This window comes from Pogona vitticeps, chromosome 4 (genome assembly GCF_051106095.1).
Source record: "Pogona vitticeps strain Pit_001003342236 chromosome 4, PviZW2.1, whole genome shotgun sequence".
In the NCBI taxonomy this organism is placed as follows: domain Eukaryota; kingdom Metazoa; phylum Chordata; class Lepidosauria; order Squamata; family Agamidae; genus Pogona; species Pogona vitticeps.
The window spans coordinates 43,872,497-43,889,918 of NC_135786.1; the positions used below are offsets into that span (position 1 = coordinate 43,872,497).

Consider the following 17,422-nt stretch of genomic DNA (forward strand, 5'->3'; position numbering starts at 1 on the left):
ATGCGACTGCAGGCCAGTGTTTTACATATTTTTGTCTTGTTTGCTTATATTTATTCATGTATTTAACTTACGTATATCCAACACAATCGTGTGATACACACTCTCCGGGTGATTCACAATCACCCTCAGTTCACCTTCTGATTTGATACCACTTCTGCTTGAGCATTCTATGGGGTTTAAAAGCCTAGACAGCAACGGTAGTTTAACCCGGTGCAATGAAAATGGTCACCTGAAAAATATCACTTAAACTCTTCAGCCGCAACTCACTGGAACTTCCCTAAACCAGCACTACTGACACTTTAGGCTTTAATACCCCAACCTGGAACAGAAACACGCAAACATAATGAAAATGTACTAAAATTTAATCATTCATAAAAGCTGTAATTTAATCTGTGACAGTAAAACACAAGAAGCAATATTAGAGTTGGTTTAGTATATTATATATTTTAGCTTTCAAAGCCATAGAAATCAGTTATCCCAGTTTTTTCCTATAAAAGACCCATTTTTTTCCAAAGCATTATGCACAATTTTAATTAGAATATAATGGCAGAATGAAAATAATGATATTCCATAACTTTTTAAATATAAAATGAAGTCAATGACTTGGAGTTATTTGCTACAGTAAATTCAAAGGGTAAAGTCTGTATAATTATATCTATATCTTGATAGATATAAGGTACTAATGACTGACCATTTTTAGTGCTTGATGGGAGGAGAATTATGGTAAGAGGTCAATACGAAATTATAATAGCAATACCTAACATTTGAAATGCATCCATGCTCTTTTGTATAATCATACAACTAGAGTCAATTATATTTATTATCACATCTGTTAACTATTGCAGAGGAGAAGTACTATTGTCTTTAATTTTCAAGAGATATACACAGAGCAATTTTATTTTCAGGGTTTCCCCCCCAGGGATCTTTGTGCAAACCATTATAAGATCTAAATTCTTCACATAATATATAAAAACAGAAGCCTCTTCAGATATGTTGCTAATTCATGGTGGAGTTATTTGAAGTTCTGGAATGCTGGCACTTTCCAAATTAGGCAACAGTTCTTCATTCCTTTAATCCTGGACAAAGAAGACAGAATGAAGAGTCAGCATCCAACTGAGAACAACTGTCATTAAGAGAAAAAAAATACATTATCAAAACAGTACGTAGGACTGAAGGCACTTCCTCCAAAGGCCGTTAAGAAAGGAAGTCCAAACAAGACTGTGTAAGTCTATCTCAGCATGTTGGCAAAATTAAAAGGCTGGGTTTGGGGAGGTAGAAAATACCGTGATGCTTTAAAGATTAAATGTGAGTTTCTGTGGATCAAATTCCACTTGATAGTGTAGGCATCCTTTAGTCTCGAGAGACTATGGTAATGTGCTCTGAATGGAGGCCTTGGAACAACATCTAGTGTGGCCAAGAAGGCCAATTCAAGAGTGACAATCCCTCCCACACTAAAGACAAGTATAATCTGTCCCCTGTCCAGCTCCCTGATTTTGCTGCTTTTGGGACTGCCTCTTTGCCTTGGCCTGCTGGACAAGCATCTCTTTAAATTGGGAGAGGCCATGCTGCACCTCCTGTCTCCAGCCTGAACACTCAGCTGTCAAGGTTTCCCATCTGTTGAGATCCATTCCTAAGGCCTTCAGATCCCACTTGCAGATATCCTTGTATCGCAGCTGTGGTCTCCCTCTGGGGCGCTTTCCCTGCACTAATTCTCCGTACAGATCTTTTGGAATCCAACCATCTGCTATTCTCACAACATGCCCGAGCCAACGTAGAGGTCACTATTTCAGTAATGTACACATGCTAAAAATTCCAGCTTGTTATAGGACTACTCTATTTGGAACTCTGTCCTGCCAGGTGAAACCAAAAATGCGTCGGAGACAACGCATCTGGAACATGTTCAGCTTCCTCTCCTGCCATGCACAAAGGGTCCAGGACTCACTGCCATACAGGAGTGTACTCAGGACACAGGCTCTATAGACCTGGATCTTGGTATATGCCGTCAGCTTCTTGTTAAACCATACTCTCTTTGTGAGTCTAGAGAATTCTTGTGTAGAAATGATAATAGAGGGAGGTGAGTCCACGCTCTGACCCATGACTTGTGTTTTCTTCAGGCTGGTTGTTAATCCAAAGTCTTGGCAGGCCTTACTAAAATGATTCATAAGTTGTTTGAGCTATTCAGCAGAATGGGCAACAACAGCTGGATCATCAGCAAAGAAGAAGTCATGCATGCATTTCATCTGGACTATGGTCTTCGCTCTCAATCTAGAGAGATTAAAGAGCTTTCCATCTGATGTGGCCTGTAGACACCTTATGTCACAGTTCCAAAGGCATGCTTCAGCATGACAGGAAAAAAATCCCAAACAGGGTTGGCACGAGGACACAGCCCTGTTTCACTCTGCTTCAGATGTCAAAGGGATCTGATGTTGAGCCATTAAAAACTACAGTGCCGTTCATTTCCTCATGAAAGGACTTGATGTTGTTAAAGAGTCCACTTCACAGTATTCATATTTGTTTTTGAAGAAGTGGATTTTGATCCATAAAAGCTTGCACAGAAAAATATCAGTTAATCTCTAAAGTGCCACAACATTTTTCTCTTTCTTTTTTTCCCTTTTAATTTTACACAGTTTAAGAACGATGCATATGTCACATGACTGCAAAAGTGTTGCTAACTGAGTCCAAGTACAAGAACTCTCTCTCTCCCTTCCCCACTATCTTTTAAGTAATGCTGGTGTTGCCTTATCCTGTAGGCTTTAGGACTTGAACTACCTATTCCTATGCAACCTGTTTTCAGCATATTTCTGTCTTCGACAATTGAGCAAATTCTGTGATAGTGAGTGCTCCAACACTATCAACATTACTACTACTTAAAGAGAAGTGACTGCTACCAACTTGGTTGAATTTTATGCACCGCCTGTAATGGTTTCAATTTCTCAGGCTCTTTACTAAACTGTGGGTTGCGATTCTGAGAAGTATGAGCAGAAGGAGGTGGTGGGATGAGACTTTACTGGCTCCTCCTCCTCACTAGAATCCCCAGCATTCTCCCAGAAAAAGCCCCCAATGCTACAAGACACTATGAAATGTCATGGTACGTAGCACAGGAGATTGCTAGGGGAGGAAGAGAGGGGCCAAAATGAGAAGGGATCGCTTGTGATTCACACAGTAGGAAACCCCCTTTCTGCAAGCTTTTTTCCACTCATGTTTCAAACTGAACTCACTCCTGATGGCTTTTAATGTTATAACTGTGCTTTTTGTAATGCTATTTGTCTCTATGATATTACTATTATTATTCTGAATTATTGCTTTTTATTAGCCACAGGTTTTCTGGAACTGAAAATCAGTATTTTGAAATAACAAAATAAAATAAATACCACCTTCATTTTAGGTCAACTATAAGATTCTTAACCAGGCAAGATTAAGCAAAACACAAAACAAACAAAAAAGATGGGGATTAAAAAAGATGTTGTAGGGTATGATGAGCAAGTTATAGTTTTCTTACAGTGCAAATTTAATTAGATTTAGGTTATGTTTAATACAAAAGATTTGAGGCTACACTAAAGTATTAGGGACAGAGAAGCATAGCTACCACACACTGACTCTGGGTTTTATTTCCAATGGAAAATATGAGTACCATTCTTCCCCCCCTTTTTTGCATGATCTAAAGGTCCAAATTGATGACAGTATCCCACCATCTGTATTCAAAGATGTGTATCTATATTTTTAAAAGGCAGAACAAAACATAATAGCACACTAATGCTTGGAAAGCTGAGTTGTCTGTTCTGCTCCTGCACATTAAGAATCAATAACAAGACAGTTAACAATTCAATGTCAAAATCAGCAGGTAGCAGTTTAACTTCAATAGGAAATATGTCAGCCTGTGTATGCACACTGATAATGTACTGACTACTCAAGTCCAAACTCACTGCTTAAGGTAGTGAAGAGCAAGTTTCAAAGGCTTCTTAATACTCCCTATGAACAAATGTGCCTTTCAAGACATAGCACTGTCATCCAGCTTGGGAGGAAGAGTGAAGTTCAACAGCAGAGCACAGACTCTCACTCTGTCACTGTTACACCTAATGAAAAGCATCTTAAAGATAGAAGAACATCCACCCAAGACTATGGGCATCCACTTGCAGGTCATATAAGGCAATAAAAGAATGGACATACATCTAACTTGGAGCAAAACAGAGTGACAGGCCCCAAATTCATTTTTTTTAGAAGTGTCAACCTTTGCATTGAGAAATACCCCCACTTTATTCTCTGGCATTTCAAATGAGGGCTGGGGAAATCTTCTGTGAAATCCTGGAGAACCACACAACATTTGTTTAAGAAATGCTGAGCTATATGGATGAATGGTTTGCCTCAGTATAAGGCAGATTTATGTGTCCTCACAGAGACTCTTCTCTGCACTGAAGACCTCTAGGGAACAAGAACATAAAGTTTTGCACACATTAGCCTTTGAGCATTAAGATCTACTGCCTGACACAGGACGGCAGACTAGGTTCACAAGAAGAAGAAAGCTTTGTTGCAAATTCTTTTGTTTTTTAAATGAAAAGTCACGAACGAATGGAACTCTCAGCAAAGCAAGTATAGTTATTGTAGTCTACGTTAGTTTTGTCTACCTTCTCCAAATGAAGGAGTACATGGCAAAAGAAAAAGGTATGTGGAACAGGGAGTTAGAATGACAGGGTTGGGTGGGTAGAGGACTTGCATCATGGTTATAGCATGAGAGCTATTTCTGTCCAGGCCTCAAAAACGTGAGAAAACATGAGAAAGAGAATTTATAGGAATCACTGATGCAGAGGAAATACTTGGCCAAATTAGAGAAAACAGTTATTTATAGCATGTGCCCAAACCTTGGCAGTGTCTGGCTATTTCTTGTTGCTTCGGCAAAGCAACCAACCCCCAGTTTGCAGTAGCCTTTCCTCATATTGTAGCTTTAGGGAATAGCGTCAGAAACAATGTATGGTAGGAAGACCCAAAGATTTTACCTGTGAGTACAATTCTGGAAAAGGAGACCTGGAATCACTCACCTGGCTCAGAGCTGCTGCTTATTGTGGGTCTAGAGCAGCAGGCATGATTTCTTTTTAGGCTTCTTCTTTTCCACTGGTGTTTTTCTATTTATCTGTCTGACGAGATCATAAAAGATCTGTGAAAGAAAGAGAGAAAAGTATTGGGGTTGGGGGCTAAAGGAACAGATCTTACAGAATGGCAGGTTCTTTTTACAACCCTGTCCTACACACCCACTTTAATGTGAAAGCTACATCAAGGGAGAAGGTGAGAAACAAATAAAATGGGAGGGCAGAATGGGAAAGAGAAGAGAGGGAGTTTCTTCAGCACCTTCTCAACTTTAGGAAATAAGTGGGAAGCACTATGACCTCTTGCTACAACACAGAAATAGTGCAATTTATGGATGGTTTTTAAGTTTTCCATTTCCCTATTGGGGCATCCCCAACTAGATTCCCTCTGTCCTGTCTTTCCTCTGTGTGGATTGCAAGACAAGACATAAAAGGTTCTTTAAAAACCTACACTGTCTCCGATGAAAATCATCTCCCATATACTGGTTAAAGCACATCTTGTCTAGCAGTAGAAATGGAACATTCACAGAAGTTATTAGGATAGATCTGCTTATCAGCTATATAACTGCAGTATAGAGCTGTTGGCATATCAAGTAAAGGCATTCTATTTGCAATCCTTTCTCATTCTGTTACACTTTTCAGAGGTAATACAATAACTTGAAAGCAATTTGCTACAGTAATAATTCCAAGCCTCTATTCCTAAACTACTCTGTGGCTATTATGGTTACTTAAAAGAAAATCTCTCCTTTTGCATTTGTTTGCATAACTACAGGTACTTCTAATTACTGTCAAAGCCACTTTACAAACAATTGGCCTTGGTAGAAATCATGCTTATCTCTCATCCACACAAGTGTCACACCATACCCACAACAGAGCAGGAGGAACATCATAACGTCAGGAGTTGAACCATGAGATATTTCCCCTCCACTATTTAATAAGGCCATAACAAAAAAAGATAACAGAATGTTTGGAAGGTATCACTTAGCAGACTAAAGAGAAGGAAAACATTAGAGACAATCCTAATGTAACATAGTTATGCCTTACTTATTGGAAAGATGAGGAAATTACAAGTAACAATGAACTAAGGTCAGTGTAGAGCTACCACTTCTGGATCCTTGCAGAACACATACAGAGTACTTATTTTCTGAGAAAGGTTGGAAGATATCAGGATGACAATCGTGTCAATAAGAAAGGCCAAAGGGTTTCCCTTCTTATGTCTCATTTCCTGACTTCCTACATTCTATATGCAGGCTGCCACAGAAACAGAGCAGTTGCCTTATATAGTTATCGGTGCTGCTGGGACCTGGATGGATAGAGGTACCTTCCATTCCCAAGGACTATTCTCAACCTGGCTCCTCTGCAATGTAGCATCCCATCAGACACTAGAAATATATGCACATTTGCCTCAGTTGAATCTAGCACTGCAGTAATGCAACAGCAGTAGAAAACCTCCCTTAATGCACTTTACGCCCCCTCCCCCACAAATCCTGCACGATCCACACATTCTAACAGGCTTCAAGACTACAGTACTTCGTCTGTAAACTGCAAAACTAGAAATTGGATACCGATTTGATATTATCTTTTTTTAAAAGAGAGAGAGACTGAAGCTTAGAAAAGCACTTTCTAAAAGCATGATAAAGCCTGCATCTCTTTCATTTGAAGCAATAAGATTCTATAACAGCATTTAGGTTTTCTTATACTCCCTCCCTGCTGGGTTTACAGTTACGTGGTTTTATGCTGTCAGTTCAAGGCAAAACACATCAAGCTCATACTCCTGTAAGGCCAGCCTGGCTTCTTGATAGATGCCCAACTGAGCTTAGAGGTTGAAGACTGCACTGCAAAGTACCAAGAAAAGGTTTAGGGAGGACTCCATAGGGGACATGGGCACAAGAAAATGGCATTTATCAAGGTTTTTTACCCCCCCAGAAGACAACCCAAAGTCTTAAGCCCTTATTACTAGTCAATCATTCAAAGTGGTTCTCAGGGCACCTTAAAGGCTTAACTGTTAAATCCATATGTATGTCTCTGAATTGCTTTACGATTCTTCTGCTGGCCCCACAAAGCTGCAAAAAGTGTAACATTTGAAGGCAACTGCTTTACATATTATCAGGTAACAGAAGCTCTATTTTGGTCTGCTGAAGTCCTAATGATACAAATGCACAGAGTGAGTCGGCTGGCACTGATGCACCTACTCTGCCCAAACCAACTGAATACTATAGGGAGAATTGTGGGATTAGTTTGGGTCATGCAATCTACATGCCTGGATTCTTACTCCAGGGGTGCAGAGGAGAGAAAAGGAAAAGTTAAGCCAGGTCATTTTCTATTAGAAATGTCATTATTTTCCTACACAATACTGGTATTTCTAATTAAAATATCAACCCGTGAATACTCCAGCTGTTGTTTGTTCCCACTCCTCTCCTTAGCAAGTCTGCTGCCAAGAGAAGGGGAAGGATACGTTTGTGCATCAAAATATAGATGTATTTTTAAGAGCATTAACATTTCAAAGAAAGCCACCATGCACTGCTATAAGTGGGGACAGAGAGAGAGAGAGAAAGAAGTTCAAATCTGAAATACTTCAGAGCTAAATTGTTCAGACATGGTGTGATAAGAAGCTGTATTATTAATAGCCTTGTATGAATGCAAATAAATGCAATCTTCTCTATGTCTACTCAGAGGTCAGTCCCACTGAATTCAGGTGAATGAATGGGTACAGAATTACAGACAACCTCATATTTTTGAATGGCAATACTATATACAAATATTAGAGGGCTAAATTCAGTGTTATGCAAATAGTTGCACTATTTCAATACAAAATGTACTTCTGTTCCCTTTCACATCCTACCTACTGCACACAACCCAAGTGTGCACCCGTGTGTTCAGCACCCCTCTGGAGCAGGTCTGGGGGAATTCAAATTGTCAGCAACACCCATTTGGCTAGAGAAAATAACACCATTAGGTACAAGCCTCTGACTTCCTTCCAGTCTTTGACACCTTCTGATCTTGAGTCTAAGACCAGAGGTATCAAAGACTTTAAGCACTGTTGACTTTTTCAGTGATTCTACAGGCACAAATGCCTGGTTTAGCAGTATATCAACAAAATGTTATTATCTTTAATAGTTCTGTTTTGTTAAAAACAAAGCAAATGTGACAGTTGACCTCCCTCCAAAAAAGGAAAAGGAAAAAGGTAAATAAACTCAAAATAATAAAACAACATTTAGTAGCTGTAAAATCACAGACTTGACTGAGTCATAACAATATCAAAAATCAATCCAGCAACTCACTCAGTTCCGAAAACAAAGAACAAAAATAAACAAACAGATAAGTGAGAAAAGAGGGGCTTAAGTGTGGACCCTATATTTTCAAAATATAAGTTATAGGAACCAAAGATGTGCTGAATACTGGAAACATGTCACCAAACTGAGGATGGTTATAAAATTAAATGAAGGCGCCTCATCATCCCCTTCTTTCAGAGCACATGAATACAAATGTGAATACATTTGTCTGTCCTAAACTTTAAATGGCATTTAACAAATATTGAATGGCACCATGGGAATTGACCCCTCCCTGCACATGTGTGCATGTGTGTGTGTGACTTCACTTAATAAAACTAGCAAGCGTCAAGTTGTCCCTCACCACATGCAGTGAGCCTAATCTTTAATGAAGGTCATTCGTCATATAAAAATAAACTCTCTCAGAATAATATGCATTGCCTGAATTCCTGTTGTGTAGTGTAATAAATCACTACTAGAGTAGGCCCACTAAATCATTGGAACTTACTGAGGAGTCGACTCACCAAATTTCCACTGATCAATGGACCTATTCAAGTTGTAACTCAGTACACTAAACAACAGGATTTCAACTGTAAATCTATTGTCTGGTTTGATCTTTCAATTCCAGTAGTCCTAACATTACAACTACTGTACAAAAGAAATTATGTTCTGTTTAAAACAAGAGTCTATTGGCTCTTTAAAAATTATAAAATGTACCATAAGTGCACAGGCAATCCACATCTCATTCAGAATTTTATTATTCATTCTCTCTCTCTCTCTCTCTCTCTCTCTCTCTCTCACACACACACACACACACACACACACACACACACACACACACACACACACACACACACACACACACACACACACACACACACACACACACACACACACACACACACACACACACACACACACACACACACACTCTTGTGGCTTTAAGCATGTTTGTATCCAATCAAAAGACACAGTAAAATTCTGGAAATGATTCCACATATTCTGGAGAAACATCTAGGGCTGTATCATATGCTTTTCTATTTGTATCTTTGAGCTAAAATGCAGCTTTCCCAGGTGGAGAAGGAAACAAGGTGGGAGAGAATTGAATCCTCAAATTCTTCATGGTGATCATGTTACACCTGTCACTGCCATTTTCTCCTGTTCCCTTCTGGTTTGGAAAAGGTTTTGGAGTGAGGGGATGTAGCTTGTCTCTCCCCCCCCCCCCGGCATCAAAGAGAGACCACAAGAAAAACATATGTATTGTTACAGTAGATTGTGTGGCGATGTCACTGTGGGCTAACAAAGCTGACATACCGTGCATGATCTTAGCTAACCAGTTGACTGATTGCCCTTGTTCTGAGTTGGGAAATCTGCCTCCTTAAAAAATCGGGAACATTTTTCAGTTCTGCCAAGCATTTTGTAATATGCACCCTTTTGCCTCAGCCTTACAAGCCCCCCCACCCCTTATACCAACTAATGTCCTATTCTGGCTTCTCCTCTGCTATGTGAACTCACCATATTCAGAACCTGATGGTTGTGTACACCTATCTATACTTCAAGACCTACCAAAATGACTGTACCGCATTTTCTTTTTTCCCCAAGTACATTCAATTTGAGTACCTTAAGTGAATTATTCTGTAACTCAAAGCAAAAAAGGCTGAGGCCTACATTCTGAGTCTTGCACTCTGTTCTGAGAATCTGAAATACAGTGCATGACATACCTATTTGTACAGGTACACGTGAAGCAAATATGACAAAAGCATTCAAACACTGCATTTAGTTCCAGTTAGAAAAGTGGCAGTTAGATTAAGCTGCAGAAGAGCTCTCAGCTATGGGATTTGTTTTCTCTAAAGCAACATGATAGCAGAATCAATCAGATAGACTGACAGATCAAAGAAGTGAATGCTGACACACTCCACCATTTGCTGCTGCAAGCAATTTTGCATCAAAAACAGCAATGAGGTTGATGTGAAATGCACTTCTCCAAAATATGGAATGCAACATTACATAAAAACTAAATATATTTGAGAGGTGCAAAGAGCCAGTACAATTGGTTTCCAAGAATATTATTCTCCCTTCCACAATGCTAGGGTTAGGGGCACTGGAGTTCAAAATCTGTGTATAACTCTTATACCTCCGAAAACACAACTACAAAGCAAAAACAGTTGGTTAACACACACACACAAGTCCTCTCTACTAGGATTCTCTTCCATGGCATTGAGAATCCTTTTCATACCGTACCATGTGTATGAAAGCCTTACAGGTCCTTATGATCCCCTGATCTAGAGACTGAATTAGATATGCTGTGTTTTGGGGCAAGAAGACCATCAACAGCCTTTAGTGTTGAATTCATGGAGTTCTGGGTGTCCAGGGGCACAGCATTTATTTATTCATATATTGAAAAAAATGTCTATAACCAAAACTGTGCTGCTCAAACCCATGGGGTTCAAGGGAGAGGTTTATTTACAGGTGGGACCATGTGGCTCAAGGCTATAAAGGAAATCTGTATTTGCCTTTTGAAAATATTAGCCCATAATTACCTCATTAACATTGATTTTAGACTTTGCAGATGACTCTAGAAAGGCACAGTTACACCACTGTCTTGCTAAGTTCTGTCCTTGTTCTTTGCCAACCACACGCTCATCTTCCAGATCACATTTATTGCCAACCAGAATCATGGGAACCTGCACAGAGAGAATCAGAGAGTGATGAGTAAATTAACTTCAAAACAAATGAGTTTCTAATAAAAGTTAGTGATATATAGGTATGGGCATTTTGCATGCGTTACATCAGAAACAATTCTTGACGCTTTGTTCTTTAAGTCTTCCACATTTTTAACAGGTCGGTTTCACTGCATTGTTTTCCACTGGTCAGCATGTTTAAGAATCTAAAATGGAAGGAACTCTGAGCTGTAAGGCTCAACAGGCATATCTATTGACTTGAAAAATATAACACAAACAAAAGCTTCCTTTAACTATAGGTCAAACTTGGTGATGTGTTTAACACCTTTTAAGAAAATTTTCTCCCTTCAGTGAGGGATAAATTAATTTAATAGTAGCATGTGATTTCCCCCCACCTACGTATCTTGCATTTGGCATGCTCTGTTTTGGGACTGGCCGTTATCGTATGAACATGAATTTAATTTGCTAGGCTGATTGCTGAAGCACATATGTTTGAGAGAAATCTACTGTAGGATGAAAAAAGGATCAATCAAGTTAATAGTTGGGAACACAGCTAAATCTCTGAGAAGATTCCTTCAAGACATTCCCTTAATGTCTTGTTTTATTCCAAGTTGTATTATTAGGGGCAGAGGGATTGTTAGCAGCTAAGCAAGATCTGCATTAGACAAAATCTAATTAAACCAATTCCTTGGAAAGTAAAAGGCTAAAGTAAATTCTATGGAGCAGAACTTGGATTATGTATTAAGCACCTGCAATAAAGAATACAAACAAACAGTTTTGCACTCTGCTATCATTAATTACACTGCTAAGTATGCTGCCTCATGGCAACTATCAAATAAATGAAAGTCTCACGGTTTGGAAGGTTCATTTTATTTGCCCAGTGTGCAGCCTAATGCCAGTTCCTACAAAGCATACCACTGACATTTCAAATCCTAAAACAGGCAGTAGCAACCTTTTAATTTAATTTATTTTAGACAGCAAGACACACACAAAGTACATCGTTTCCAATGAAATATAATGCTTAGGCTGGCCTCAATGACGTGACTAGTTTAGGCAATAAATGGCACTGCTTAGTCATGAAATTCAAGGGATACTTTGCAAAACCACTTACAATAGTATGAAAGAGATTGAATCAGTACTGTATAATTGAAATAAGACAATTATCTATTCACACAGAAAGGCAAAAACATGTAATTTTTTAGAATTGGGGAATAACCCCCAATATGATTAATTTACCTGCACATACTATACAAGTGCTACCTCAAGGTCTGCTTCTACACCACAGTGGTTTATTGGAAGGACATTCTGAAAGTCACTCAGTCATAGGGTCAAAGTAGACTTGATGTCACAAAAACCAGTTCATGCAGGGAAAAGCTTCATATCTCATATGATATCTTCATATTTTGTTTACCTTCTCCTGTGAACAAACTAACCCTATTGGCTGTTTTTAACACTTTTGAGCAACAAGATATTGTGACAGGCAGTGGAAGAATAGCCCAAAGGCAAAGTTTCGAAAAGTACCATTTTCAGACTAATATTCCTAGAATCCCTGGTGGTTGGCAGTGCCAGTGGCACAGAGTTAAACAGCCTCTCAATCCTACATGTTGGTTTTAAAAAGCCTCTCGACCCCACATGGTGATCTTCTGCTTCAGCTGAAGCCTTACCTTAGCAACCATGCTGCATTAAAATACTAGTGACCTCTGAAGGTATTAGAAATGATGCTGGCGATAGGCATTTGATGAGATGGAGCAGGGTTGCTCCTAACAGATGTTGTGATAGAAGATGATGCCAAACCTAACCTGGTAGAGATCCTTCCCATGTATCACTTGCAAGAGCCCTGTACAAAAGGTCAGATACAATACAGCAAGCCAACTGCCTGGGTAAGGACTCAATGCTGTCAGCTGGCAGGCTTTTTGTACACAAGAGTTTTAGGAGATTTCTACAGGTTTAGATCATATGAAATAAAAAGCAATAAATGCTTTCACCTCTCTTCAAATTTCTATGCAGCAACCCGGCTGTATAGACTTAATGCAGAAAAACATGCAAATTCTCATCAGTCGTAAGAGAAGTTGTATGCATTTTGAAAAGGAACCACTTTAGCAGAAAGTGGAACATGAAACCAGTGCCAACATTGGTAATCATGGATTCAGGGCACTGGGCTCCAGATGTAACTTCACCAAACTCTGTTGGAAACAGTATGTGTGGAGGACCGAAAGAAGTCCAAATGTGTCAGCATCCTAATGCTGATGTGAAAACCAAGGCCAAGCTCAGCAATGGGAACAGATACTTTTAAGCAGCAAGTACACGTTTTAAATTTCCCTTTTAGTTAATGCCTCAGTCAACCACCGTGTTTAAACTGTGCCCAGAAATGCTGAACACAGTTTCTTTCAATTATGCTTTTAAGAAATTCTATTTTTAATACGTCATAAGGAAATAGTGGACTTATTGTAAGCACATGGTTGATGTTGTTTTGAAGCCCCTCAAAATAAATTTATGTGACTTTAATAATCACTTGCCAAGTTCAAGATACTAGATAATAGTTATTAATACTGATGCAAATGAAAATGGGCACCTACAGGCACCTATAGTACACAGAGGAACTCACTGAAAAAGGATAGTGCAGGAAAAAACCACATACAGATAAACAGGACAGCTTGAATTAGATTCCTTGCTGTGTCACGTATTGACAGTACGGATCTAGGAAGGTGATTCACCAGAGTAATTCTATAAGCAGCAGTGGGCAACATATGGTCCTGTGGATGTTACCAAACTGCAACTGTCCACACCCTTCGCTATGTGCTAGACAGGACTGATGGGAACTGCAGTCCAGAAAGGAGCAGCCACAAGTTGGGTAAGAGAATCCAGCATGAAAAGTATGGTGGCTAAAGTGAGTGAAGGAGAGGATTTTTCTATTCTCCTCCCCACATCTTTTTCCCCCCAGCCTTCCCATTAACTGTAACAAAAAAGATCCACAACAGTTCCAGAGCTAATGAAGGTTTGCTATCTAGTGGGAGGCAGGTCAAGGAAACATTGTGAATCCACATTCTCTTATGGGGACACGCTATTTCAGCTTCCACAAGAGCTTTCCACTGGTGCAACAACATGTCCACCACATCCAATAGCACATTTGGAGCCCTGACAAGTTGCTACCGACATTTGCTGCAGTGGCAAATCTAAAGATGATGGCGACACAGGAAGATCCTATATTTCACACAATTAATATACAAATAGAATTTTTTTTGGAAAGAAATGAACAGAACAGTCCATAACAAATTTTTCTTCTAGTGTGATCTAATTTAATAGTGCATCATTAAGACATTTTCTTCACAAAAAGTGAATAAATTAACCAAGAGAGCCATGTTCCCTTAACTTTTGGAGAAATGTTTGCAACATTTATATAGCATGTGATATAATAGCCTGCATTCAACAATGTTACTTTGCTACTGTAGCACCAGTTCTAGAAGCAACTGCACATTGTCAGTGTTAGTGCAAAATATCCAAAAGAGTGCAAACAAATGGCTTTGCAACCATTCACAAAAAAACTCTTGTTCAACTATTTGGACAAATACTGGTGCAAAAGCATAATCCAGTGCAATTGTGCTAGCAGGGATTTTCACTACACTTGTGTTATTTTAGCTGGCTGGATAGCTCAGTGGTTTAGGTATTTGGCTGTGGTACCAGAGTTAGATTCCTCACTTGTGCCTCTTGAGAGAAGAGACAGCCTCTGTGGCCTTGAGCAAGCTGCACAGTCACAGGATGCCCCCAGAAGAAAGGAACGGTAGTCCACTTCTGTATATTATTTACCTAGAAAATCCTGGAATGGGTCTCCATACGTCAGAATTAACTTGATGGCACACACTTATTGTTCATATTAATTTTGGATTTAGGCTAATTAACTTTGGTAGTACTATGATTTCTAGCCTATGAACAACTTCATGGGTTCAAAAATTAGAAACATTCAAGTCCACCTGTTTTACTACTTCTGAAATATAGCTTTTAGCCATCTAACAATCTGAGTGTTTTAGTTACAAGGGAAGAAGAAAATCTGAGTGTCAGCATGTGAGCTATAATATGACTATTAAAATGTTGCTTCTCATGGCACTTGAACTTTTTAAAAGTTCAACTACAGTGGAGAATGCTGGACATTCATGAATAACTCTCCAGTAATGCCTATGTGAATAAAAAAATGGTCTCTCAAACAATTTTAATGCATCACACAAAACATTCCAGAACAGTGTTCCTCAGTCCTGTATCCCATGCAACAAAAGATGATGATTCCAATGATGCACAAAGTAAAAACCCATTTACTTACATCTTCAGTGTCCTTGACCCGTAAGATCTGTTCCCTCAGGTCTTGTAAGTCATTGAACGTGGACTGTGCTGTAATAGAATATACTAGTGCAAATCCCTGACCATTCTTCATATAGAGATCCCTCATTGCTGTAAATTGCTCCTGTAACCAAACACACACAGAGACATATATATGTATTTTTTAAAACAGCAGTTAAGTATAATCAGCTGCTTAATATACACAGAGAGAAAAACTGGGGTTTAATCAGAGACAAAAAGAAACATGTCACAACCAATTTCTAATTTCCACTCTTTGCTTTTTCAGAAATCCAGTGAAGCATGTGAATTTAATTTTAAAGAAGCCAGTTATCTGAATACCCTCTTAAAAATGACCCAAATGGTGTGCGGGGACCTTTAATGATATTTCTGCAGAAATATGCATCAGCTTCTACGGTGAGCGGCAGCTCCATTTTTCTGCCATTCCTCCTTTCCATTTTTTCACGCAGATGTATGCATGTATACACATGCGGAGCTTAAGTCAATAACAGAATACACACCACAAACAGATTGTGTCCATGGCAAACAGTGTAAGAAGAAGCAGATGCATATTAAATGCATAAAGTAAGCCTATTTCCAGTTTCTTAGTAAAAAAAAATCATAATGCAAACTCACTTGAGAGCCATTGTGATGTAATTGATGAGTACTGAACTAAGACTCAGGAGTAAGGATGTGCCCTTCATTTTTTGAACTACAAATCCCAGGATGCTACACTCGGAGTCCTATCTGACAGACAGTCACCTATAGGCACCTAAGTGTGGCTTACTTGGGAAAAAGGCCTAAACTGGAAAATTTGATGGCTTAGTGTAGGCCTAGCTCCATCTTGTTCAAAAAGGAAGCTGCCCTGGTAAGTTGCTGGTAGCTTCCTTTTTGAACAGGAAACTAGATGGAGCTAGGCCTAGGCTGGGCCACAAAACCTTCCAACTCAGGCCTTTCTCCCAGGTAGCCATATGTAGGTGTCTGTAGGTGTATCTGTTATGTGGGACTCCCTCTAGGATTTGTAATTAAAAATGGTACATCCCTACGGAGGTGACCTGAGTTCAAATCTCCATTCCAGCATAATATTTGGGCAAGCCCCAGACTGTCACCCTAACCTTCCTTCCAGGTTTCTTGTAAAAGTGAAGTGCAGAAGGAGTCACCTTGTGTACATTGGGGAAAAAGCAGAATAGAAAAATGACAAATGCAACAAAAATAATTTTCTACTCTGATCAGCATAGCAATATTTAGATGAAGAAGGACTTGAGAAAGTCTTTTGAGGAAATCCAAGGATGAACTGCAGGCTTCAAGATATGAGTAAGGAACATCTGACCTTCTAAATGCTGCTGGACTACAATTCCCATCATACATAGCCACTAGCCATGCTCTTTGGGGCTGATGGGAAATAGAGTCCAAGCACGTTTCCTATCCCTCCCTTAATGAAAGTCAGTGCAGTCTGTTTTTAATACTCCAGGTAAAGGTTCCCCTTGACATTTAGTCCAGTCGTGTTCAACTCTAGGGCATGGTGTTCATCCCCGTTTCCAAGTCATAGAGCCAGCATTTGTCCGAAGACAGTTTCTGTGGTCACATAGCCAGCGCGACTAGACATGGAATGTCATTACCTTCCCACTGAGGTGGTACCTATTTATCTACTCGCATTTTACATGCTAGGTTGGCAGGAGCTGGGACAAGCAACAGGAGCTCACTCCATCACGTGGATTCGATCTTACGATGGCTGGTCTTCTGACCTTGCAGCAGAGAGGCTTCTGCAGTTTAACCCGCAGCGCCACCACGTCCCTAGTATATGCTTAAATAGTCCTCTTTAAATCAACAATGTTTACCACTAGCATTATGACACTTTTAAAGCATTACATTCTAATGAAAAGTCATCTCAATGAAATCCTGCATTTTGACCCAAAATCTCTGTATAATGATATTTCAGTTTTTCCCTAATAAAAACTTTACATCCTACACTCCTAATAAGAGCTGTACATCTTGTGATGATTGAAACAAGGTTATTTTATGAAAAGTAAAAAAAAAATCACTAACAATTTAGCGCGACGTGAAGAAA

At 39.3% G+C, this 17,422-nt stretch overlaps 1 protein-coding gene across 5 annotated transcripts in view; it reads right to left on the minus strand.

Annotated features, from left to right (window-relative positions):
* Positions 1 to 344: 344 nt before the first annotated feature.
* RAP1A (RAP1A, member of RAS oncogene family) overlaps positions 345 to 17,422 on the minus strand; it is a 142,892-nt gene continuing 125,814 nt past the window's right edge. For all 5 annotated transcript variants that reach the window (XM_020780628.3, XM_078393377.1, XM_072997196.2 and 2 more), the window contains 4 exons: positions 15,341 to 15,481; positions 10,888 to 11,031; positions 5,034 to 5,149; positions 345 to 1,076 (listed from right to left, as the gene is read on the minus strand). In XM_020780628.3, the coding sequence (XP_020636287.2) occupies positions 5,063 to 5,149; positions 10,888 to 11,031; positions 15,341 to 15,481 (372 nt within the window). In that variant the 3' untranslated portion in view covers positions 345 to 1,076; positions 5,034 to 5,062. The remainder of the gene's footprint in view (positions 1,077 to 5,033; positions 5,150 to 10,887; positions 11,032 to 15,340; positions 15,482 to 17,422) is intronic.